The sequence below is a fragment of the Phocoena phocoena genome, chromosome 3 (assembly GCF_963924675.1).
Source record: "Phocoena phocoena chromosome 3, mPhoPho1.1, whole genome shotgun sequence".
Lineage (NCBI taxonomy): Eukaryota > Metazoa > Chordata > Mammalia > Artiodactyla > Phocoenidae > Phocoena > Phocoena phocoena.
The window spans coordinates 167,145,290-167,171,160 of NC_089221.1; the positions used below are offsets into that span (position 1 = coordinate 167,145,290).

The 25,871-nt window shown below is 50.9% G+C and overlaps 2 protein-coding genes across 4 annotated transcripts in view; both read right to left on the reverse strand.

Moving 5' to 3' along the window:
* HNRNPM (heterogeneous nuclear ribonucleoprotein M) overlaps positions 1–8,672 on the reverse strand; it is a 39,461-nt gene extending 30,789 nt beyond the window's left edge. The window contains exon 1 of one of the 2 annotated variants that reach the window (XM_065875410.1): positions 8,499–8,672. In XM_065875410.1, coding sequence (XP_065731482.1) covers positions 8,499–8,611 — 113 coding nt within the window. In that variant the 5' untranslated portion in view covers positions 8,612–8,672. The remainder of the gene's footprint in view (positions 1–8,498) is intronic. The other variant, XM_065875411.1, reaches the window with a different exon arrangement.
* Positions 8,673–11,149: 2,477 nt separating this feature from the next.
* On the reverse strand, positions 11,150–25,432 carry MARCHF2 (membrane associated ring-CH-type finger 2). 2 transcript variants are annotated; one of them, XM_065875420.1, is made up of 5 exons: positions 25,336–25,432; positions 21,286–21,513; positions 15,666–15,861; positions 13,994–14,203; positions 11,150–11,770 (listed from the first exon to the last, which is right to left on the reverse strand). In XM_065875420.1, the coding sequence occupies exons 2-5, from the start codon at positions 21,459–21,461 to the stop codon at positions 11,612–11,614; spliced, it is 741 nt and encodes a 246-aa protein (XP_065731492.1). In that variant the 5' UTR covers positions 21,462–21,513; positions 25,336–25,432; the 3' UTR covers positions 11,150–11,611. The 2 variants fall into 2 exon arrangements, with proteins under 2 accessions (XP_065731492.1, XP_065731493.1); XM_065875421.1 differs by lacking the exons at positions 13,994–14,203; positions 25,336–25,432 and having other exon boundaries at positions 11,612–11,770; positions 21,286–21,461.
* Positions 25,433–25,871: the final 439 nt, after the last annotated feature.

A 25,871-nucleotide genomic window follows, 5' to 3' on the forward strand; every position in this document is an offset into this window, starting at 1 on the left:
GAGGGGGAAAAAAAGTCCATATGTTAGCACAATACTAAAGACAATATTTGATTTTCCAGGTTTACAATCCCAAAGTTACATGTAACACAAGACTAATATTGATTCTGATTTGAGACAAACTAAAGTGGTCCATACAGCAGAATATTGCAGTAGTACGCTCCTTAAAACCCACCTATCAAAAAAAAATCATTCCGAAGACAAGTGTGCTTTCCTAGGCCTTCACACACTCCTGTGGGGCTCTAACAGAGGTGGGGGAGACAGGCCAACTCCCCGCCCAAGGTGCTTTAACGCCAAGACAGAAACAGGAAAAGAGAAGGAAGATTTATAAGATTTCATGGAACAGAAATGAGGTGGTACACATAGGTCCAACCAATCTTAGCTTTACAAATAAAAGTGTCTTTCATTGTGGGCGGAAAAAAATTGGACTCAGGTACTTGTACACCATTAGCAGCATTATTCACAATAGCAAAAGGTGAAAACAACCCAAGTGTCCACCAACAGATGAATGAAATAAACTAAATGTGGTAGATCCATACAATGGAATATTACTTATTCAGCCATAAAAAAAGAATGAAGTGCTGATACATGCTTCAACACAGATGAACTTTGAAAACATTATGCTAAGTGAAATAAGCCAGACATAGAGACAAAAGGAATAGAGGTTACCAAGGACTGGGGAGAGGTAGGAATGGCGAGTTACTGTTTAATGGCTACAGAGTTTCTGTTTGGGATGATAAAAGAAAAAAGTTCTGGAAATGGCGAGTGGCTATTGGCATAGCGTACAACACTGTACCTAATGCCACTAAACTGTACACGTAATCATTTTAGAATGGCAAAATTTACATATATTTTACCACAATTTTTAAAAACAAAATTTTTAAGGGAAAGAAACCATTCTCTACTCAACCCTATTACTTTGAGGCTAGGGAAACTGAAGTCTGAGCAACGCTGGTAGGTAAAAGACAGCACACAAACAATTCCACCTTTGGCAAAGAAGGGTGGATTTGTTTTTCTGACATGGCCTTTCCTGTAATACTCTTTACCTTTGTGTGTTAGGTGCTTCCATGGAGTAACATTTCTAAGCTCTGCAGGTACGAATCTGGCTTAAGAGTGGGCAGGAAAAGTTTCACAAGAAATGCAGGCTCCCAAAGCACAGAACCAGACAGGCTGGAAGCCCAGTCCATAGCCCAGGAACCGGACAGGGTGTGCACAGCGGGGCAAGGCCCTGTGCTGGCTGCGTGTGGCTGTTCCGAGCCCCCTTTGACCATAGGCAGACACCTGTGAGAGCTGACCAGGAACAACTGGGGAGGCAGCAGCCACAGAAGTCCTCTCAGGGCACTAAGTCCAGCACTTTCTGCTTCCCAAGCCCTATGCTTTCCACCAGTGAGAATCAAGGGACTCCCAAACTACAGATTCTAGCAGAGACGTTGTGATCCACAACAAAAACGGAAAGAAAACAAAAAGTCAAGATTACAGTATTGATGATTTATAAGACCACCTTCTTTAACGTAAAGGGTTGATCTTTATTCTAGGATATGTCTTCCCTGTGTGGGGGAGGGGTACTGTTCAAACATCAATGGTAGCTGGAGGATTTTCAGTGTACTTGGAAAAATTTAAGTCAGCAACCTTTTGTAGTCCCCAAAGTATTTTTTTCTACTGGTCCCTCATATCCAAACACAGCCGTGCCAAGTGGTAACCCAGTGAAGTTATCACCCTAGGTAAAACTAAGGAAAGCAACTTCCTCTATGATCTGAACTATACCAACATGCAATAAACAGACCTCCTTCACTTGGGCTGGCAGATGGGGGAGGGGGAGTAGGGCCACACCAATCCCCAGATTCCTAGAATTCTTCACTCTGTCTACCCAGGCTCACAACAGACCCTCCTCAGGCTGACTGCACACAGCAAGCACAGTCCACCCATCCACTCCATATGAAAGCCCTGCACCCGTCTGCCAGACAGAGCATGCATCTCACCCTCCCTACATAAGGAGTAAGTGTGTTACAACAATTCATAAAATGTAGATCAACCTACATTTCATAGAGGGTCTGTGGGTAGAATATATTTTAGAACTGGTTTCTTTTGAAACCCAAATATTCTACAATCTACCTTAAAAAACATTATTCTGACACAGGGTTTATGACACAGTAATGCTTCCAGCCTGGGTTTTCAAAGACTGCCCAGCTCACCTTATTAGTTACAAAATGTATAAATAACGAATTACAAGACATAGTAGGTAACAAAGTGTCTAGGCCATATTCTGCCATGCATCATTACTGCTAAGAATAAACTACCCAATCTAACCCCAGAAGCTGGGGATTTGGTTTGGAGTTAATCCACATCACACGGCTCATCATCAAGAAAGCAGCTCAAATGGGTTATGGCCAAGGTGTGAGCAAAGCACTACTGCACCCAAGTCTTTCTCTGGTTAATCATTTCCTCTCTCTGAGAAGTTTCTTCCTATCTCATCACTTGCAATTTCTTAAAAAATTGACCTTTTTGTAACTCTAATAATCACCATCAACTCTATTCTTGACAGAATTGTAGAAAACCACCCTCAAAGAAACCTCACGTGACACGTGTTCAAGTATAGATGATGTGACATTTAAGAAAAGCCCATTTATTAAATGTTTAATTCAGTTTTCTCACTTACCTTCGGGATAAAATTAGGGGAATACGCTTCTAGCCCTAAAATACATATAACACTTAACTGTGAAAATCTTTTAGAAGCACATTTTTATAGGTAGATTATAATTTAGCTACACTGATGAAATAAACTGCTTTATCCTAAATACCCCAAATTTAGATTATAGAATCTTAAATGTTAAAACACACCTACCATACATTATCCACAACTAGATACTTACCCAGAAGAAAATATATCCATACAAAAATTTAGACCCGAATGCTCACAGCAACATTATTTGTAATATCCCAAAACTGGAAATCTAAATGTCTACTAACAGGTAAATGAATAAACAAACTATAGTATATCCATACACTGAAATACTACTCAGCAAAAAGTAATGAACTACACACAACGTGGATGAATCTCAAAATACTTACACTCGAAATCAGACAAAAGAGGAGTACATATGGTAATATTTCATCATATACAACTATATTTGAGAAAATCTAATCTGGCAAACTAACCTATAGTGGGTTTTCTCAACCTCAACACTACTGATATTTGGGGGCCAGATAATCCTTTTGTTGTGGGAGGCTGCCCTGTGCACTGTAGGATGTTCAGCAGCATCCCTGACCTCTACCAAGAGAGGCCAGTAGCAGCCCCATTCCTCAGACTTGAAAATGAAGACCAAAAATATCTCCAAGACACTTCCAAACGTCCCCTGAAGGGAAAGAACAAATCACCCCACTGAGAACCACTGATGCATACTGATGGCCTGGGGGTGGGGAAAAAAAGACTCAGAGGATTACAAAGGGGGAGCAAAGGGGGTTATGGTTGTATTTATTATCTTGATTCAGTGAAGGTATCAAATCGTACACTTCCAACTTATGCAGTTTATTGTGCCAATTATACTTTTTTTTTTTTTTTTTTTTTTTTGCAGTACGCGGGCCTCTCCCGTTGCGGAGCACAGGCTCCGGACGCGCAGGCTCAGCGGCCATGGCTCACCGGCCCAGCCGCTCCGCGGCATGTGGAATCTTCCCAGACCGGGGCACGAACCCGTGTCCCCTGCATCGGCAGGCGGACTCTCAACCACTGCGCCACCAGGGAAGCCCCAATTATACACTTTTTAAGTTTCCACTAGTTTCTTAAATTTCAAACCTAACCCCAATATAACTTGACTTGTAACTCCCATATAAAGTAACAAATTTGTCATCTTTCAAAGAAACTGAAGCTACCTAAGCAAGCTAAATGCCTTACCAATATTCTCCTTGCTAAGTGGCTCCCGATTCCCAATGAACACCCCATCTGATTCTAGCACCCAATCATCTACCTGAAGTTCTAAATAGACCCAATACGTTAAAAAACTTTTTCTGACATTCTATCAACCTAATTCATGATACATCAATAAAGATAAGGCCAAAGTATCTGCAAGAACCTCTCAAGTCATTAAAATAAGATTAAGTATGTTTAATATGGCTTTGGAATTGTTTCACTGACTGCATTCTTTGAAAACTGATAATTTAACATGTCACTGCTCCACCATACTAGAATTATACTGTACATAAAGATCACAAGTAAAAAGATTGAGTGCCTGCCTACTTCACCAAGGGCTGCCACATTCACCATGTAAAACAGTGAATCCCTACCCTCCCTTACGCCTCCATGGCATTCCCTCTCACGTATAATACTCTCATTATTCTCAGTTTTTCAATCGGGTGTAGTTTGAAACAGCAACCCCGATACCTTGAAATCCTGACCACATCTCCTGAGGGAAAAGACTCCCCCACCCCCCATATTCCCTTGAGAACCATCCCTTATGTAAAATGACTCTTCACAGAAATCCTTTCAATCCTGAGTTTCCCCTAATGCATTTAAGATGTGGAGAGCACTATTCACAGCACTATTCTAGCTCCAGGTCCACCTCTTCACTACCCACGTGACTTAAGCTCTTTCCATCTCTGGTTCTTTACCAGCAAAACCAGCATAACCTGTATCCATGTAGCTCACAGGGATGTCGTGAGAATCAACAATCAGCCTAACAAAAAGCAGGTTGGTAAATGTTAAGCACAATACCTAAGGGAGCAGTACTACGGGTGACTAAGGGGTAGGGTTATCTAGGTCCGAACCCCAATGTCACCAACTCTTTATCAGGCCTCAGTTCCTTCATCTGTGCAAGGAGGTTACTTATCCACACCGACAAGTTTAAAGGAGAGACTTGGCACACTAACTGTGGCAATGATATATTTTTGTACCAAAAATTTTCTGGACAATGATTCACTCCTTGCCTTCTACCATTGCACCTACTGATTAGGCTTTAAAATAAGCCCACTGGGGCCGTGGCTGAGGAAACCTAGGCACTGTACTCATTAGACTACCAAAGGAGCAATTCAGCTTTCACCTCTGTGACTGCAAAACATGGTGATGGGAGAGACCATCTGCGAACTCCTAGGTGAAACAAGCAACCTAATCTTTGCAGACTAGCATCTCCCTGCCTAGCCATGAATAAAATCAAAGAGCAAAGTGAAAGCAAAGAGCTGGCAGCATGCATTCAAACAACCTACAGCCCCTATTCTAATCTTGAGCTCACAATCAAATGTGCCTCAAAATTATTATCAAGTATACCATCACTTTTTAAAGTACAGCAAACACTCAAATCATTGCAAAGCAATCTGGTTAAAAAAAAAAAACACTTTAAATAACTGTGTTCAGTGAGAGGTTACCAGGGTGGTGTGTGGAAGCAGCAAAGGACCTGGAGTCAAGATGGCCTCCCCCAGATTCTTTGGGTCAATTTCCTTAACCTGGGTCTTCTCAATTGTTTAAAAAAAAAAAGTTTTTCTTGACTGTAAAACAGTGTCAACACTAACATTACATCCCCAGGAATTTATACTAAATACAAAGTTTCATTTTTAAAATAGCCTCTCTCTCAGTTTTCTGATTCAGCCACAAGGTTACTCTGAAAGTGGAGGTTAAGTCACTGATTTTAAATGGACAGTGCAAGCTTTATTTTTAAAAAATAAAATTTTAAATTAAAAAAAAAAAAAAAATCAAACCTAAGCCTACATAGTCCTCTAAAATAAACGCTTTTACCTCCTGACTAATATACTCTAACTCTGAATCTTGACTGTTTTTTTTAACTTCAGAATTTATTTTTTTTAATTTATTTTTTTTTATTCATTTATTTTTGGCTGCATTAGGTCTTGCTGCTGTATGCAAGCTTTTCTAGTTGTGGTGAGCGTGCTTCTCACTGTGGAGGCTTCTCTTGTTGCAGAGCACGGGTTCTAGGCACGCGGGCTTCAGTAGCAGTGGCAGCTTGCAGGCTCTAGAGCACAGGCTCAGTAGTTGTGGCGCACGGGCTTAGTTGCTCCGCGGCATGTGGGATCTTCCCAGACCAGGGATTGAACCCATGTCCTCTGCACTGGCAGGCGGCTTCTTAACCACTGCACCACCAGGGAAGTCCCTTGACTGTCTTTAGATGGAACAGATTTCTCATCAAAATAAAACAAATCCTCCTCTTATACCCAGAAGAAAAGGAACTGCAAAACAAGCTGTCCTATCTGGGGTCCTCATCAAGCTTGCTATCTCACTGCCTTTTTGGTTTACAGCACACTCCACTCCTGGTGGAGACAAAGGTAAGAAGAATCCAGTCTCACTCATTTCCCATCCCTCAAAGGCTTTCAAGATAAAAATCTAAATTCCTTAGTCTGGAATTCATTGCCCACCAGCTGGCCCCCAGTGCTCCAGCAGTTTGGGTTCTTTATAAATACGTATCAAATATATAAAAATCCCTAGTCTTTGGACTCTCTCCTGTGCCTCTCTCCATCATCTTTCATCCTCCTCCCCCTAGAGGAACACCTCTTAACTGCCCCCAGCAGGTTAGGTTGGGGGGAGGGGAGCCCCTCCATGCTCCCTACCTAGTAACTCCTTTTACTAATACCACAGAACAATTACTTTACTACAAAAATATTCCTTGGCCTTCCCTGTGAGGGTGGGGGGGCTTTGTTTTCTAAAGAACTCTGCTTTATAAAAACTCTGTGATGCAAAAAAAACACCACGAACACAAACTTTTCCAATGGCCCTCCCAAACAGATCTAAGCGTTCGTAACTTTCTAAAATAGTCTCTACTAAGCAGTCCTAGACTCTGAGGTTCTTTCCAACAAGGGTTCTTTTAGCTCTGAAACCTTCAGATTCTTTCTAATAGCCCATGTGTTAACGTTCGTCACAAAATGACTATTTGGAAATGGACAGTGGGAAATTTGAAAAATGTACCCCAGATGCTATAATCTATAACTAATAACTTCTCACCTAGCACGATTCTAGCAGCACTCCATCCTGTGATAAAGAAATAAAGGAAATAGGTAATGAAAAAAGTTTAAATGAACACATCCCTTTCCAGAGTTTTCAATAATAAAGGGCTGGGAATACTTCTAAGATGCCTTTCTCTTGATTTCCAAGGACCAGTAACCACGGTATTTTGTTCCTCCCCACCTAAGGAGAGAAAGTTCAACAACATAGCTAGTATTTAGTGAGTGTTCATTAACAAAGCGTTTTAACTACATTCACTTTTAGTCCCCACGAACTCCAATTAAAAATTTGTGGGAAGGCAAATTCATAGGAGACAGAACGTATAACACAGGTAACCAGGAGAGGGGGAGAAGAGGAAGTTACTGTTTAATTGGCATGATGAAAAAGTTCTGGATGTGGATACTGGTGATGGCTGCACAACACCGCAAATGCAGTTGATGCCACAGAATCGTACACTTAAAAATGGCTAAAACTGTAAATTTCACCTTACGTATGTTACCACAATTTTTAAAAAACGTATGTGGTAAATCAAATGTGTGCCCAGCCTTCCCCTGTCCTCCCCCCGACAGCTGCCGGGAGGAGGCAAAACGTCTCTCCATCTTTCAGGCGCCTGTAATCAGAATGAATGGGGTTCAAGGGGACATAAGGTGATGCTTTAAAGCTTTACGGAAACCTTAAAAACCGAGGACCCGAGACAGACCTCTAAACAGGACTGAAAGGGTGACGGAGTTTGGAAATGGGTGAACCCGCCTGATGATGGAAAAATCTTCCCCTGGAACACGGAAGAGAATGTTTCCTTTTTTTTTTTTCCCCTATAGTTTGTTTCTACGGCTAAACATTGAGCAGCAAGTCCGATCTCTCCACAAATACCTACTGCGCACCTGGGGAGGAGGTAAGGGACTTGAGCCGTGGCCAGAGTGTGGAGCGAGGGGCGGTTCCGACAGAGGCACTTATCGCGGGGACGGGGGAGGGGGGGCTGGAGAGGAGGGGAACGGCGCGCGCCGGGGGGCGGGAGGGGGGGGAGGAGGCTCCCGGAGCCGGCCTCGCGGTCCTTCCCGATACCCACCCGCCTCTGCTACCGTTTACCCGGACCGACAACGGGCGAGATCCTGCGTGCGCAATCCCTCCCCTCCCCCCACTTTACCGATCGGGAAACTGAGGCCCCGGGCCATTGCGGAGAGACGTGAAACCACGCGCCCAACCAAGGTCACCCGGCAGGCGAGCGGGTCGCGGGCTCCGGGGCTCATCGGCTCCGTGGCCCGCGCGCCATCATCCCCGCGCGCAGAGGCCCGGCCTGAGGCCTTTGCGTCGGGGTCGGGGTCGGACCCGGCCTGGAGGGACCGGGGGAGTTGAGGCCCGAGGCCTGGGAAGAAGGAGCTGTCCTAGAGGCGCTCCCGGGGCCGCCCGGCTTCACCCCTCACGGCCTAGGCGGCCCCCACCCTCGGCAGACCCTGAGGGGAAAGCCCGGCCGAGGCCGCGCCGGTGGGAAGCCGCCAAGACCTAACAGAGCCGCCACCGGCCGCCGCAAAAGTGCCCGGCCAGGGACAAGGAGCCGTGGAGTACTCACCCTTTCGGGCCCGGAGCTCCGTTGCCACTCGGCACGCCGGGCGCGCCGCTCTCCTCCTCCATTTTGGGCTCCGTCGCCGCCACCTCGGCTGCCGCTTCGACCCCTGCCGCCATTTTCTCCGCGTCTGGGCTTTGTGTGAGCGAGCGGGATGCGCGGCGCTGCGCCTGCGTGCTCACGTGATCCAGCTCGACCAGTAACGTCTGCTCGCGCCGCGGCGGCCTCCCGCCTCCTTCCCTCCAGCCCCGGGCCACGCCCCTGTTCCGGGCCACGCCCCCGCCGCGCGCAGGCGCGCACCGTCAGCTGTTACTAATTCATTCTCGCAACTAACTTGCGTTTGGCGCCTACTGGATACTCCATCCGCTCTCCAGGTCTCGTAGAGGCACCATCTCTCCACCCCCCCACACGTGGATCTCGTCACTCCCAGCTTTCTGTAATCAGAGCTAGGGCAGAAGGGCAGCGAAAGTTCTGTTTACTAGGCTAGAAAGGAGTTAGGCAGGCAAGGGTAGGACACTGAAGGACCAGGCCGTAGGACAAATGTGTAAAATGCTCTCTCTCTAAGCAAGTATCGTCCTGCACCAAGAATATCTGGGCTCTATCCGACCTGTCTCCCCACCACTCTGAGAAGTCCTGGGTGCAGAGCCCATGGCCTAGGTCTCTCTCACTAACAGCCTTCAACAACCAGACGCCTAGCTGGAGACTTTGAATGTGCTTATGAATGTTTCTTGAGTGAATGAACAGGCAAGAAGCCAAACATGGTGATAGAAATCACACGATGGAGGCTCCTTCCTGCCTGACCGTGGGTCCCTCTGCCCTGAGAGCTTGGCCCTGTCCCCAAATGGGTTTTCAGGGCTGTTACAGGACCATGTCCTGGGACAGCCACAGTGGCCTGGGAAGAGGCCAGAGCCCCCAGCATTCAGAGGTCTCAGGCTCCCTTACCCAGCAGCCACCCCTGGTCTCTGTTGTCTCTGGTACTTTGAAATAAATGCTTCACTGGATCTTGAAGAAGTTCCCATCTAACCACCAAACTCTAAGCTCACAATGGGAAAAATGGGTTTTTTTCCCCCTATCTCACAAAATAACTACATATCATCAGGCTCTGAGGAACTATCTCACCTGCCACACCTTCCTCCAAATTAAATACTTAATCCAGCCAGGTTGAGAACTCCAGGCCCAGAGAATAAGTCCAATAGCCCAGGCTAAGGCAGAGGATAGGCCCCACCCTCTCTTTCCAGCTCCCATTCCCAAGAACTTCCCAGACTCACCTGTCTCAGAACTCCTTTCTCTTGCCCATCTGCAAGCCCCTCCTCTCATCTCCACCCACCCACCCCGCCCCCTCCCCCCAGAAATCTCTGATCTACTAAAATCCCCTGTGCACACCAACCTTCTTCACATGGTCCCACTGGAATCTCAGTTTCCTTTCCTCCCTGTTAGACCTCTCTCTCTCTCTCTCTCTCTTTTTTTTTTTTTTTGGACTGGACAGCCAGGGAAGTTCCCCCCTCCCCCTTAGATCTCTCTAGACCAGAGGGGCCCCTGGACCAGAAGAAGCCTCATGAATCTCTGAATTCCCTTGCCCAACAGGGCTCAGAAATAGCAGAAGAGGCCACAGCAGTCTGTCAGAATCATGGAGAGGAGGCTGAATACAAAGCAGTGGGGACAAGAAGCCACCTTTTCTCTGATCCCTTCTCTGGCAGTGGGTGTGACTGGAGATCAGCCACAAGCCAAGCCCAGGCTGAGGAGACAAACTTTCTACTAGGCTGTGCTCCTCTATGGGCTGGTTGATTTAATCCAACACTGCCCAGATTCCTGGGTTTAGCCATCGCCTGCACTATTAATTCCTTCACTCTTTCCTGTAACTGACACTTTATTTTCTTTAAAAGAAGGATGTTTTGGGAATTCGCTGACGGTCTGGTGGTTAGGACTCTGCCCTCTCACTGCCAAGGCCTGGGTTCGATCCCTAGTTGGGGAACTAAGATCCTGTAAGCCTCCCAGTGCAGTCAAAGAAAAAAAGGATGTTAAAATGTTGCTTTACCTCACAGCGCACATTGAAACCCTACTATAAATAGCTTATTGTAAAAAATAAATAAGAGAATGATGCTATTAAAGTGTAAATTCAGTCATACGCTCTGCCAAAGGATCTGAGTCTAAGACTTGCTCTCTCTCTGCTAGGGTTAAGGGTCATGAAAGTCAGCCTAGCACCAAACTACAACTCAGGACTTCCCTGGCGGTCCAGTGGTTAAGACTCTGCGCTTCCAATGCAGGGGGCGAGGGTTCGATCCCTGGTTGAGGAGTTAAGACCTCACATGCTGCATGATGTGGCCAAAAAAAAAAAAAAAAGTACTGGGCCCTGTTCAGGGTGACCCTCGGTAAGTGTGGACATTACTTGTTAGTGAGTGTAAAGGGCCCAGCGGGGTATCTGACCCACGGGAGACACACAGGAAGTAGACGCTATTCTTATGTATATTTATTTTAAATCATTTAATACATAGCCCTGCTACCTGCTCTTCACTTGAAAACTCGCACTTTGCTTCTAGCCCTGTGATCCCTCAAACCAGCCGAGAGCATTGGTTGTTGCTGCTGTTAGCTCTGTGTGGTCCTGACTCCCCTTGGTCCCCATGCCCTCACTTTGAGGCCTCAGAAACGTGACTGACAGGTCCGTTTTGACCAGCAAGGGCTCCTTTTATTCATTGGGGGTGGGGTGGGGTAGGGGGGTGGGTTTTGAAACACGGTGTAACTTTATAAAGTTGAGGGTGCCGGGAATGTGAGCCTGCCAGGTGCAGAAAAGTGCAAGAAGCTTGCGGAACCTCCCAGCTCGATGGGTGCCCGCGACTCGCCTCTGGCCATGGCTGCTGGCCCAGGAGGGGCCAGGTAGACCTCAGAATGAGATCAGGGTGCCTGCTCCATCCGAAGCTCGGGACCACGTCCGTCTGTTCTCCTCGTGTGTAAGAGTGTGCAAAATGATCTGAGAATAGCTTCACACGGGAATCTCGGAATCAGCTCCACTTTGGCATCTCTTGGCCTAAGAAGCATTCCAGCCGTGCGGAAGTGTCGGGCAATTTCTGTCCTTCCAAACACCAGGGCATCGCCAGCTGCCTCTGGCCCTGCCAGCCCGGCCTTCACACAGGCGTCTCCTCTGCCACCTTCTTCAGGAGCCCAGCTGCCAGAGGGGAGTGCTGAGTGCCTTCGGGGCCATCGGTGGCCCGGATCTTCAGGCGTACTTTCTGGTTGGTCCTTCTCCACTCGGAGTACAGCTGGCAATGGTAGCGGAATGAGACCTGCAGGGCAGGGTGGAGATGACTGGGAGGGCCAGCCTCTGGCCATACAGCCTCTACCCCCGAGAGAGGAAAAGTGGGCCCCTGAGGCATCTGCCTCGACCTAACCAGGACCAGGCTCCTGCTTGCAGAAGCAGGGGCAGCATCCGGGCATTTCTCACACAGACAGTGCACACACACCCATTCCCTCACCTGGGGAACCTCCCCACCAGCACTGAGGGCCCTGCAAAGTTGAGAGGGTCTGTGTGTGTGTGGAAGGGGGGCATCCCCTTCTGTCTCTCAGAGGGTGGCAGTGAAATGATAAAGCCTCTTGGAAGGGGCCAAACGTCAATGGATCATAACTGCCAAAATGTGGAAGCAACTAAGATGTCCTTCAGTGGGTAAGTGGATAAATAAACTGTGGGACATCCAGACGATGGAATGTTATTTGGCACCAAAAAGAAATGAGCTATCAAGTCATGAAAAGACATGGAGGAACCTTAAATGCATATGACTAGGGAAAGAAGCAGATCTGAAAAGGCTACAGGGAATTCCCTGGCGGTCCAGTGGTTAGGACTCGGTGCTTTCACTGAAAAGGCTATAGACTGCATGATTCCAACTATAGGACATTCTAGAAAAGGCAAAACTATGGAGACAGTCAGAGAAGCAGTGGTTAGCAGGGCTTGGGGGAGGGAGAGATGAACCGGAGGATCACAGAGGGGTTTTAGGGCAGTGAAAATACTCTGTATGACACTTTAATGGTGGATACATGTCATTATACATTTGTCTAAACCCACAAATTGTTCAACACCAAGAGTGAACCCCTAATGTAAACTATGGGCTGGGGGTGATGATGTGTCAGTGTTGGTTCATCGACTGCGATAAATGCACTGCTCTGGTGCCCTGCTGATCGTGGAGGAGGCTCTGTAGGTGTGGGGGAGGATTTTGGAGAACTCTACTTTCTGCTCCATTTTGCTGTTTAACCTCAAACTGCTCTAATGAGTCAAATCTATTTTAAAAAAAAACATTTTTTTCCAATAAATGTCAATGGTTCATACTCTTTAACCAAGCCAGTTCCAAGAAACATTTGCACAGGTGGCACCCATAGCACAGTTTATAATGGCAAAAAAAAAGGGAAACAAAAAAACAAACAAACAAAAAAAACATTGGAAATGATCCCAGCATCCATCAAAAGGGATCAGTTAAAAAAATACAGCATGCCCATACAATCAAGGATTGTTGGGTGGCTGCCTTTTTTTTTTTTTAAAGGACATTAGCAAAGTGAAAACAAGCAGACTGCAAAGCAGGACCTATGATTTCATCCTACTTGTATTAAAAAACCTGCTTGGGGCTTCCCTGGTGGGGCAGTGGTTGAGAGTCCGCCTGCCGATGCAGGGGACACGGGTTCGTGCCCCGGTCCGGGAGGATCCCGCATGCCGCGGAGCGGCTGGGCACGTGAGCCATGGCCGCTGAGCCTGCGCGTCCGGGGCCTGTGCTCCGCAACGGGAGAGGCCCGCTACCACAAAAAAAAAAAAAAAAAAAAACCTGCTTGGTGGATGTGCTGGGAAACAATTCTTGAGGAGGGAGTGCCCCACAGCTGGAGGCCAGTGGTTCTGTCTGAGGGGTCAGACTCTGGGGACCTTTCCTTTCTGAGTGAGGGTTCTCATGCCTGCCAGAAGCCGGGGACAACACCCCACTACACACCCTCTCTCTCAACCCCAGTCGTTTTCTCTCTCAGCACCCACCCCACCCCCGTGTGGGGCGATCGATCTTAGTTCCCGGACTATGGATCAACCCACGCCCCCTGCAGTGCAAGCGTGGAGTCTTAACCACTGGACCGCCAGGGAAGTCCCTTCTCTGTCTCTTGATGGTCCTCTCTCTCTGTCTCTCTTTCTCCTGCTCTTTCTTCCGCAGCCTTCTGGTGTCCCTCTGCCTCTCCCCCCACCACCCCCTCACTCCCCCTCCACCACCAGTACAGTCTTGGTGGAGCTCGTGGCTGGCGGGGCCTGCACTCAGCAGAGGTGATCACGTGCCCTTGTATCCTTGGGGCAGAAGGTTCACGCCTGGCTCCCTGGACCTTGGACCAACTTGGAATCTGGAGCTCCATGAGATGCTGGGAATTGCTTCCACCCGAGGGCCAGCCACAAACCGAGGCAGGCAGGGCGCCCCCCACCCCCTCCAAGCCACTGACCAAACCCCGGGCCTGACTGCTCACAGATGCCTGCTCTCTGGCGGGCAGCCACTCACCAGCGTCCAGAGGACGTAGATGGTAAAGAGGGCGATGGTGAGGGCGATGAGCCCCACCGCCTCCAGCCGGCTATGGAGCCTGAGGTGGTCCTGGGCCCCACGCAGGCACAGCCAGCCTGAGATCGCAGCCAGAGGCGTGATGAACAGGAAGCACACCATGTCGCAGCACAGTGTCCTCTTCTCTGTCCGAGGCCCTGGGTCCTTCAGCCACTGCGGGGAAGAAGGGAGGGGGAGCCGCTGAGAGAGACCGTCATGCACCGCCCTCCCTCGAGCCTCTGCGGGGGCATGGGGTGCGGGACCGCCAGGCCCTCCGCCCCCTCTGCTGCCGTCCATCTTCATCACTGGGCCCTGTAGGACCAGCTTCCTGTCTGGCACCTCCCTGCGTTCGTTCCTTCTTTCAAATATTTATGGAGACGATGACGATGACAGGCCAGGCCCGGATAGGTGCGGGGCACTTCTGCCCCTGTTTTTTGTTTTTTGGTTCTTTGGTTTTTTTTGGCCATGCAGGGGATCAGACGCATGCCCCCTGCAGTGGAAGCATGGAGTCTTAACCACTGGACCACCAGGGAAGTCCCATGACCTTGTTTTATAGATGGGGGAAACTGAGGGCACAGAGAGGCTGACCCATTTGTGCAAACTCATATGGCTAGTCATCCACAAAGCCAGGACTGGAGCCCAGGAAGTCCTGTTCCAGGACCTGTGCGTCTTGGCCTCTATGTTACACTGCCTGCCACAGTTGATGGCAGGAAAAAGTCCCTGCCCATAGCTCCCACGCTAGTCGGGAAACACGGTGAATGATCCAGATGGGGAAGGCTATGCCGAGGAGGTGAAACCACAGAGGACCAAATGAGCAGAAGGGGCCTGGTGAAGAATGGGGGGGACGGCGCTCGAGGCTGCAGGAAGAGCATGTGCAAAGGCACTGGGGTGGGAGCGTGTGGGGGGGAGCGGTGCAGGCAGGCTGGCTCTCCCTCCAACTGTTCTCCTAAGAGCCCAATGTCCCGGGTGGGCCAGGGACATTTCCAGGAGCCCACACCTCGGCACAGTGACATCCCCCTGCAGCTCTCAGCTGCCCCACGCCAAGCCAAGCTGGGCAGAGAGGAGCCTGGAGGGCACCCGGGCAACCAGCAATGCTCTGGAAAGCCATGTGGCTCCCGTCATGCCTGGGAATATCCCATCTCAACCCCCACCCATCACACTCAGGCTACAGTCTAAGCTCCCAGGCTTGGCCCACAAAGTCCCCTGGCAAGGCCACTACCCCTCCTTCTGGGCCACTCTCCTCCTCCTTTAACTAGCTCCACTCCAGCCACGTGGGCTTTGTCAAAAACACCAAGCTTCTCCTGGCCTCAGAGCCTTTGCACTTGCTGTGCCCTCCGCCAGGACGGCCCTTCCTCAGGTTGGGCACTCCCTCCCTTCTCATTCCTCAGGTCTAAGCCTTAGGGTCACCTGAAGTGACCAAAACAGGGAGGAGGCACAGGGTCTGTCAGGTCTGGAACCTCAGGCCCGGTTCCCCACCCCCATCAGCAGAACTGACCCCGGGGACAGGAGAGAGGTTCCTCCCTATAGAGAAGCTGCTTCCCCAGCCCCCCAGGATCCTCCAGGGCAATTCCCTCCTCCGGCCCCACACCTACCTTCTTCCCCTCTGCCCACTCCAACCTCAGGCTCCCAAGCATACCTCTGTGAGGGGCCGGGGCCTCTTCTCCACTGCAAACTCCGTGTGGCACAGCTCACAGTAGCTGGTATTGGATGAGGAAAGCCATCTCTCCAGACAGCTCTTGTGCACGGCGCCCAGTGTGCCGGTGCAACCACATGGAGACAGCAAGCTCTCCCCATTCGCTCCCTCATGGCAGATCCTGCAGAATGGACCATCGCTAGACACAGAGATGGGACACATGAGTAACGATCAAGTTTCCTGCCTATGCCTACTTCACATGCACTGGATCACAAGCTCAGCATCGCCCCTATATGCTGCTACTTGGCAAACTCCTACTCATCCTTCAATGCCCGGCTCCAAATATCCTTTCCCTTGAGAAGCCTTCACAGACTCCCACAGGTGGAGTGATGTGCTCCCTCCCCAAGATTCCCATGGCACCTTTTTCGGCCCAGGGTGAGCATCACTTGTACCTGCCTGCCCAGCGTCCACTCCTCCTTCTCCTACAATGCCACCCTGATTGTGCTGGGCAACCAATCCACTCTCAACTCTTGGTCCTCAAGACGACACCCCTAATGACCTCAGGCCTGACCAATCAAAACACCACACGTCCCTGGTCACAGGGGCCGATTCAGGGAACAGCATGTGTGATGCAATCAGAGCCACTGGGAATTGATTCCTGAAATTCTTTTTTTTTTTTTTTCCCCTAAACTCCAGAACTACAGGCAGCATGGCTGATGTAAGTCTGGAGCTGCTGGCAGCAGCCTGGTCCCCACATGGAGTCTGTAAATGATGCCAAAACAGAGGGAAACAGAGGAAGGTGGAGCCAAGAGATAAGGAGAAGCAGAGTCTCAAGGACACCATCAGAAGCTCTGGATCCAGCCGCACCTGAAGGCCATGCTACCTAAGAAACCTGTGCATCCAGGGAGAACAGCTCCCTGGCTCTTCTGCTCTAGTGAGGCTCGGAAAACAGACATAAAAAGAGTCTGCAGGAAGCTGCTTCAGGGAAGTCTCAGCCCCAGCTTGGTCTCTGGGGATGCTGGGTCCTTCCTGGGGCAGCTCAGGAGGCCAGGGGCGTGGCCTTGGTGGCCCCAGCGGCTGTCCAGCACATGAGTCATTGTTTTCCAGACATTTCTGCCCAGAGAGAGGACTGCGGGAACACACGGAGGAGGCGGAGCAGGAGAGCTGTTTTCCAGATAACGCCAGTTTCCCCTCAGAAACTTTCTATCCTTTTCTCAGTGTCTCCTGCTGTGGGACGGGGCCTGGCTGCTTTGAAATCCAAGAGCTGAGCTGACCCCTCAGGTCTGCTTTCTGGTCCTCAATCCTGTGCCTGGGCTGCTACTTTTTCCTCCAAGGTCAAAAGGGCATGCCCGGCTCCCCTCTGCTCCCACACTCCCCACACACATCAAGTGAACAGGAAAGGGATCCCTGCTCCGGAAACCAAGCTGGGAAGTGGAAGTGACGAGGACCTTGAGGGAGAGCCACGTCGGTTTTGGGGTTTGTCCCTGAAGAACCCTACTTCAGAGGTGCAAGTTCAGAGAAAACAAAACACAAGAAAACAAAGCACACACTGATTTATGATTGAGCACTGATGAGGTCCCATGCACAATTTGGAGGGCAACATCTGGGTTAATTTTTCTCATTCTCACAGGGAGCCTGGGAGGAAGGTGCTCTTTTTGCCCCTGTTTTACAGACAGGGAAACTGAGGCATCGAGGGGTTAACTGTTTTTTGTGTTTTTTTTTTTTTTTTCAGTATGCGGGCCTCTCACTGTCGTGGCCTCTCCCATTGCGGAGCACAGGCTCCGGACGTGCAGGCTCAGCGGCCATGGCTCACAGACCCAGCCGCTCCATGGCATGTGGGATCTTCCCGGACCAGGGCACGAACCCGTGTCCCCTGCATCGGCAGGCGGACTCTCAACCACTGCGCCACCAGGGAAGCCCTGGGGTTAACCTGTTTGTGCAGAAGTCACACAGCCAGTCGTCAGGCACAGCTGGGATTGGAACCCAGGAAGTCACTCCAGGGCCTATATACTCTGAGCCACTAGGCTGCCTGCCACCGATAGTAGGGCAAGAGAAATGGGCTTTACTCCCGAAATTCTGGCAGGAAAATCATGCAAATGATACAGTTGAGGAGGAAATGGGACGGGGGAGCGGGTGAGACATCCACAGATCCCAGTGGGGCTGCCCAGAGCATGCTCCATGGGCAGAAGGGAGATGGAAACGGAAGCCATGGGGAATCGGGCAGCGGGAGGAGGCCAGGTGGAAGGGCTGGGGGGTGTGGAAATGCTCAGGGCAGCTTCCGGGAGGGCCTGGCTCACAGACCAGGGGGCGGAGAGAACGGAGGCCTCACAGAGGCCAGAGGGGCCCCAGATGCTGGCCCTCAAGCCTGAGGCTTTGTGGATTGTCCTGGGCCCTGGAGATAGCTCCCGGGCCTTCCTCTTTGTCCTCTGAAGGTTTCAGGGTCCAGAACTTTCTGCCCCACTTGGGGTGCCATGCGCCCCCAGGAATCAGGGTCTCCTCTGAAGTTAAATGGAAGGCTTGATTTTATGGTCATGGAACCAGCCAGGTGCTGGGGACAGTATCTTTCAGCCCCACCCTTGCTGCTCCCAGATGGTACAGGCTGGCTGGGAGGAGGAGTTACAGGGTGAGTGAAGAGAAGGAGGGGGACAGTGACCTGCTTGTGTGGCCTCTGCCGATCCCAGCGCCTCCCAGCAGTGGCAGAGGAGGATCCTCATTTCCTCCTGGGGAGATCGGCCAGGAGGCTGTAAAGAGGGCCCCGTCCCTGGATGATGACAACCCTTTGGGAAAACAGCAGCCCTCTCTCTGGGAAGGGTTGTTCTGCCCTGGCCTTCAGTCTGGGCAAGTTGGGATTGAGCTGCATCAAAAGGCAGAGGGGGGCTTCCCTGGTGGCGCAGTGGTTGAGAGTCTGCCTGCCGATGCTGGGGACACGGGTTCGTGCCCCGGTCTGGGAAGATCCCACATACCGCGGAGCGGCTGAGCCTGCGCGTCCGGAGCCTGTGCTCCGCAACAGTGAGAGGCCTGCGTACCGCGAAAAAAAAAAAAAAAAAGAACGAAATTTCGCCATTTGCAGTAACATGGATGGACTTGGAGGGTGTTATGCTGAGTGAAATGAGTCAGACAGAGAAAGACAATTACTATATGCTTATGTGTGGAATCTGAAAAATCCAAGAAACTAGTGAGTATAACAACACAAAAAGCAGACTCAGAGATATAGAGAACAAACTAGTGGTTACCAGACGGGAGAGGGAGGAGAAGGGCAACATGAGGGTCGGGAAGCAGGAGGTACGAACTATTGGGTGTAAGATAGGTTACAGGGATGCATTGTACAGCACCGGGAATAGAGCCAATATTTTGTAATAACTGTAAATGGACAGTAACCTTTAAAAATTATATTAAAAAATTTTTAAAAAATAGCACTACCATACAATCCAGCCAAAAAAATAAAAAATGGCAGAGGGGTAGATCGGGAGGGCCCTGCGGTGGGTCTCAGTGGGCAGAGCTGTCCTGACCACCAGCTGCCCGCAGAGGGGCCACTCTGGTACCGCTGCTTGCCTGGGTCTCTGAGGGCTGCAGGGGAGGCTGATGGGACCGAACAGGCTTCTCCTCCTTCCCCCCACACCCAAGGGGGAGCCCTAGGTTCAAGCCTCAGCTCTGCTCAGTGACACTGGCAGGGGTCCAGCTCCCTCTGGGACTCGGTTTCCCCAGGTGTAAAAAGGGAGGGTGGGGCAAGGTGACGTCAACTCACTCACTGGCCCCCAGGAACCCCATGGAGGGAGACTTCCTCCCTGCCCCCCACCCCGGCAGCTCTGGCTAGGAGGCCCCTAGGCCCACCAAGGGTCCCCTTGCTCCCAGCCTGGCTCAAGAAGCACAGACCCTGTCCTGACTTCAGGGGGTCTGATGGAGATGCAGACATAAAAACCAAGACCCTGGAGGAAGCCCAGAAGGAGAACTCCAATCTCATCTGGGCTTAGGCAAGGCTTCCTGAAAGAAGTGATGCCAGGCAAAGACTTAAAGGGTGACTGGCAGTGGGCTCCCTCCAAAGCACTGCAAGGCTTCCATCTGCTTCTTTTTATGTTTTGAATGAAAAGCTTATGAATTGACTCTGACACCTGCTACAACACAGATGAACCCTGAAGACATGATGCTCAGTGAAAGCCATCACAAAAGGACAAATACTGTCTGATTCCACTCACAGGGGGTCCCTACAGGAGTCAGATCCACAGAGACAGAAAGTAGATGGTGGGGGCCAGGGGCTGGGGAGTGAGTGTCTAATGAGGACAGAGTTTCAGTTTTGCAAGATCAAAACATTTATGGGGTTGAATGGTGGTGATGGTTGCACAACACTGTGAATGTACTTAAAGCCACTGAACTGTACACTTTAAAATGGCCAAGAGGGCTTCCCTGGTGGCGCAGTGGTTAAGAATCCGCCTGCCAACGCAGGGCACACGGGTTCGAGCCCTGGTCCGGGAAGAACCCACATGCCACGGAGCAACTAAGCCCGTGCGCCACAACTACTGAGCCTGCGCTCTAGAGCCCACGAGCCACGACTACTGAGTCTGCATGCCACAGCTACTGAAGCTGCGCACCTAGAGTCCATGCTCTGCAGCAAGAGAAGCCACCACAATGAGAAGCCCCCGCACCGCAACGAAGAGTAGCCCCTGCTCGCCACAACTAGAGAAAGCCCGCGTGCAGCAACAAAGACCCAACACAGCCAAAGATAAATAAATAAAATAAATAAATTTTAAAAAAGTAAAAATAAAATGGCCAAGAAGCTAAATTGTGTTATATCGTAACAATAAAAAAAAATTGGAAAGAAAAGCTTATGAATTAAATTGTCTCAAGTAAACATCATGAAAATACATTAAACTTGAAAAACTCGTGGCCAGATTAAATCTTAATGAGTTAAAGTGGATTTAAATTTGTGTGGGGTTTCCTTAAATCTCTTTTCCTTGGAACTGGTGACAAGTTGATGAACCAGGCAGACTCAGCTCACACGTGGGTCTGGAAGGCTGGCACTGAGGTTTAAATACATTTATCAAATGCTTATGAGGTGGCAAAGCCCCTTGCGGGCACTTTATGTGGACCACGGCCACGTACTCTCAAAACAACCCAGTGAGGAAGGTGTCCCCAGTTTAAAGTTACGGGGGTGAAGCAACTTTTCCCAGGTTGTACAGGGAGAGAGGCTTCTACTCAAGACCTGAGCCCAGGCACCCTGAGTCCACAGCCAGCCATTTCCTCAAGCAGCCTCCCCAAGACGTGAGCTACTCACCAACATCGGACCTTCAGATTTTACCCAGTAATCTGGAGTTTCTGCTTTTCGTGAAGAATCAGACCTGGCTAGCCAGTTTCCACGTGGTGATTACTGGTTTATTTGCCCACCTGGCCCCTCTAGGTGGCTGGATTTCTTTTTTGTTTTTTTTCTGGCCCGCGGCTAGTGGGATCTTAGTTCCCCGACCAGAGATCGAACCCAGGCCCCGGCAATGAAAGCACCAAGCCCTAACCACTGGACCACCAGGGAATTCCCGCAGTTGGATTTCTGACCCCAGGCAGGGCTGGGAGGAAATCCCTTGGGCCCGAGAGCGACGTGAGTGAAGGCAAAGATCCCTGCTTGGCCACCACTAACCTCGGTGTGTCCAAGGCCCGGATGACAGTTGAGAGGAGCCGGCCATCCCTTGAAGTCACCTGTGCCACATACTGCGGTGGCCCGAGGCCCGTGGCCTCCACGACCTTGGAGAAGGCAGGGCTGTCGGAGCAGTCGCACAGGGAGCCAGGGAGGTGACAGCAGTCACCCGTCGTCATGGCCACAGGGAGCCCCGCGTCCTCAGGGCCCGAGGCCCATGGTCCCAGGAGCCTGGGGAGAGGCCAGCAGGAAGATTAAGGACAAGGTTAGCAAGCCACACACCGAATCCAGCTCTCTGAGCCTCGGTTGCCCAATCTGTACAATGGGGCTTTGGAGGGGGCTGTGAGGATTCAATAAGGTCACACATGCAGCTCAGCCCAGGCCTGGCACATCTCAGGGGCTTGATTATATTACCTCTGACCCTCCTAAGAAAGGCCAGCCTGGCCCAGCCTGCAAAGCATGCAGGTCACTCCCAATATCACCTTTCCAGACATAATAACAGCACCTAACAGTGATTGAACACCTTCTGTGTAGCAGGCCCTGTGCTTGGCGCTTTCCAGGAACAGAACCATGCCCGCCAACCATGTAGAGACTGTTCTCCATGGATTGGATTGCTGGGCCTGGGCTCATGCCCACCTTCGAGTGGGCCAGAACTGAGCTAGAAACTTGGCCCAGCAGACCAGGATGGTGAGTCACTTTGACCCTCCTGGTTGACGGCCTCTTGTGGGGCTCTGAACTCCTTGATAACTCAGGCTATCAAGAAAGTGGCCCAGGCTGGGGAGGACCATGGCAGTCTCTGTCCCCACCCACCAGAGCAGCTGCTCTAACCCATGCCTCTGTCCCCAAGGAGAGGCCACCAGAGCAATCTGGAGTCTGCTCTGGGTGGGAGACTTCAGCAGGATTCTGTCCCCCATCCCAGGGTCTGACCTGACAAAAGGAACCCTTGGCAAGCTCTTCTTCCGTCACAGAACCAGCCAGCGAGTCTTGTGTGTTTCGAGAATTTCATGAAAGTAACAGAGGCCTCTTGAAGCCAATACAGGTGCTCTGGAGCTAAGGATCTCTGTCCCAAACTTGTCTCATACTCCACCGTTTGTCCCTAGGAACTATGATCCAGAGACCCCCTGAAACACTCGCTGAAGTCCCCCCACAATTGTTTTTTACCAACCCTTGCCAGTCAAACTCTGAGACCCAAAGAGGGGTGGGAGGGAAGCAGTGTAAGTCACCGGCTAACTTTTTGCACCAGGACAGTCTGCTGCCAGATCAACAGTCTCTGAACAGCTCAGCCAGAAGACCCCCAGGCTCAGCAGGCCCTTCTGAGCCTCTATAGCTGAGCTGCTGTTGGCCACACAAGCAAGTGTCAGCCCAGAGGCAGGAGGAGGCTGGGAGGAAGGCTGCATGACTGAGATAACATCCTCAGGGCAGTGGCCAGGCCTGCCATGTTGTGTACACTGCTGTCCCTTCCGAGTGCCTGCAACCAGAATTTCCAGCTCAGAGGCCAGCAGGGAAGTCGCTGGGTTACCCAAGGGAATGCAGGCAGAGGGGAATCCACTCCTCTTGCCCCTCCAAGGATTGGCCTTCACATTTCTGCAAGTAATTGGGCATCACAAGAAACATCACAGCTACTGTATATTAAGTTCTATCATTTCTTTTACTGTCAGGGGAAAAACAAAAACACTGGTAAAATCTGCTAATGCAAGGCCTGCAAGTCACCAAAATAATAATAGCAGCTACTGTTTATTAAGTAGCTACTGCAAGCCGGGTACTGTGCAAAGCTTACTGAACTCAGAGTTGTTATAAGTGTCCCCTTCAAAGGTCACCTCCCCAGAGAGGCCTTCCCTGACCACTCTGCTCAAAGTGCCATTGGTGTCCACATGATCGTCCTTACAGAATGTACCCCTCTCTGAAATGCTCTTTCCTTTTTTTTTTTGAGAGGCCAATGCCGCCTTTACTCCTGAGTCAGCAGCTACTGGAGAGAGTGCTCAGGCATACGGCCACAGCGGGCTCCCTCTCGATCCATTCAAGAACCGGGCAACGGCCAGACCCAGGGGGTCCAGTGACTCAGCGGCCTTAGGAACAGCGCAGAAGACTCTCTGCCTACGGGCCTGAAATGCTCTTATTTCTTTCCCTTTTTTTCTTTTTTGGTCGCGCCGCACGGCTTGTGGGATCTTAGCTCCCCGACTAGGGATTGAACCTGGACCCTCAGCAGTGAAAGAGCAGAGTCCTAACCACTGGACCGCCATTGAATTCCCATGAAATGCTCTTATTTCTTCATCTACTGGTTTAACCACGTCTGTCTTCCACTCATCAGTGTCTCCAGCACCTGGCCCTGTGTCTAATACAGAGTTCCTGCATTAATTTTTCAGCTCCTCCTCTGTGTAAGTGCAGGGTTGGGAGAGCCAGGTCTCTTGACCCCGCCCCCCAGACCCTGGTCGGCCAGCACCCATGATGGGAATCAGAAATATTTAGAGGCTAGAGATCTGTGCAAAGCACAGAGGCTTGGGCTTGCAAGAGGCCAAACTCGAGGCTGGATGCAAGGATAGGGTGGCTGCAGCTCTGGGGCTGCTGGGATGGCAGAGCGAGCCAATGCCTCAAGCAAACTTGGCCCAGTGCTTGAGAGATGGATTTCACTGAGTCTTCACAACAAAACTATGACATAAGTCCAATAATTACCCCCATCTGACAGGTGAGGAGACTGAGGCTCAGAGAGGGGCAGCTTCTTGCCCAAGATCACACAGCTAAGTCAGGACAGGGCCAGGATTTGAACTTAGTCCAGTGAGTGGGTCTGGGACTCAAGAAATCTGGGTTCTTTTAAGTCCTGACTCTGTTACTAATGCTGTCTGTCCTGGAACAAGACACTTGGCTTCTCTGGGCCTCATTTTTCTCCTTTGTCAAATAAGTTGATGAAGCTAGTGGACTGTGTCTGCTGAGGGCTTCCTGGGAAGGAGCAGCCAGGCTCAATTCCTCCAGCAAAGCTCGCCCTTGGCTAGGCTTGTCTGGGGTGGCGCTGGGGAACCACAACCTTTCCACACCTACCCAGACTCCTTTTTTCTGAGGGTAGGAAACCAAGGGAAGAAGAGTCAGAGGGCCCTAGATCCCCACAGTGTCATCTCAGTCCAGCTGCCTTGCTCTCTGGGCCTCAGTTTTCTCTTCTGTATAATGGGGGTCCCAGTGAAACCCAGCTCATACATGCATAAATATGAGAAAGTCGATAAATATTAGCTCTTATGATAATTACCGTCATCAGCTTACAGAGCTGTTGGTAGGGTTTGATGAAACAAGGCACAGCCAGTGCCTGGCACACAGTAAGCGCTCAACAAATGCTCACTGCTATTATTTTTTAGGATAAACATGGAGCCTGTGAAATGCAGTCATTCCTCCTCACTTACCACAGAGAGGCTCCTGTATGCCCTTCAGTACTTGAATGGCCCTGCACTGAAGGCCAGGCTCTAATCGCAGCTCTGATCATTACTCGCTGTGTAGCCCTGAGCAAAAGGCTTGACCTCTCTGAGCCTTGATTCCTCATCCGTATAGCAGGGAACGTTTCTAGTACTTCCACTTAATATTGTCGCTAGAGGACTAAATGACCTAATCCTATAAATTCTGGCTACCCCGTTTTGAGCACCCACGAACAGCAAGGCACTCTGCTAACCAAGTGCCTGGGTCATTATATTTACTATTTTCCTGGCAGAGCCCCTCTGAGGAGGAGGTTGGGGAAGGTGACTGGTCATTTACTGACCGCCTACTGTGTGTGCAGAGCGCTTTCCTCATTTGCCACCTCCTGATTCCTCCCAACAGCCCAATTAGGTTGGTACTAGGATGACCCGGTTTCACAGATGAGGAGACCGAGGCTCAGAGAGGCACCTACTGTGTGCCGGCCCCCAGAGGACCTCCTGCCTTCTGCAAAGACGGAAATTGCGATCACCTAGTCCCTGGGAAGGCTGAGGCCGACTGTCCGAGCCCGGCCGTCCCGCCTGGGGGCCGGGCTCGGGCCTCAAACTCGGGGCCAGCCCGCGGATCGGCACCCTCCGGCCCCATCCTCCCGCCCGTGCCTACCTGATCCGCGGCCGGGCCGGGCGGCCGCGCAGGCCCCTCCGCTTGCCCGGGCCCTGATCCCGGCCCGGCCGGTCTCGTCAGCGCCTCTAGCTCCGCTCCGGCCGGCACCTGCGTCGGGACACAGCCCGCCAAGCAGACGGCGCCACGAACCAATGGCGACCGCCTCTCGCCTACACTGGCCAATCGCCGTAGAAGTCCCGCCCTGGGAGGCGGGGCCAGAGGCGACGGGGACGTCCTGGGCCGCACAGGCCCGGCGGCGCCGCAGCTGCTGGCCCCGCCCCTGCTGCGTCCTGGCTCCACCCCAGTCTATGCCCCGCCCCCATCCCTGGCCCCGCCCCATACCGACTCTGGGCACGAGCGGGGCACGTGGCGCCACCTGCAGAAGACCAGTTAATTAAAAAAACCGTTACAGAATTCAACGCGAGGGAGGGCGGGAGGGAGGGAGACTCAAGAGGGAAGAGACATGGGAACATATGTATATGTATAACTGATTCACTTTGTTATAAAGCAGAAACTAACACACCGTTGTAAAGCAA

Bases quoted from the DNA above. Each gene is read 5' to 3' on its own strand.
- MARCHF2 (XM_065875420.1), bottom strand. From the start codon at position 21,461: ATGACGACGGGTGACTGCTGTCACCTCCCTGGCTCCCTGTGCGACTGC. The intron at 15,862-21,285 runs GTTAGTGGTGGC...CTCTGTGTCTAG, and splicing joins CGGGCCTTGGACACACCGAG to CGATGGTCCATTCTGCAGGA. The intron at 14,204-15,665 runs GTATGCTTGGGA...TCTTCCCCGCAG, and splicing joins GGCCCCGGCCCCTCACAGAG to TGGCTGAAGGACCCAGGGCC.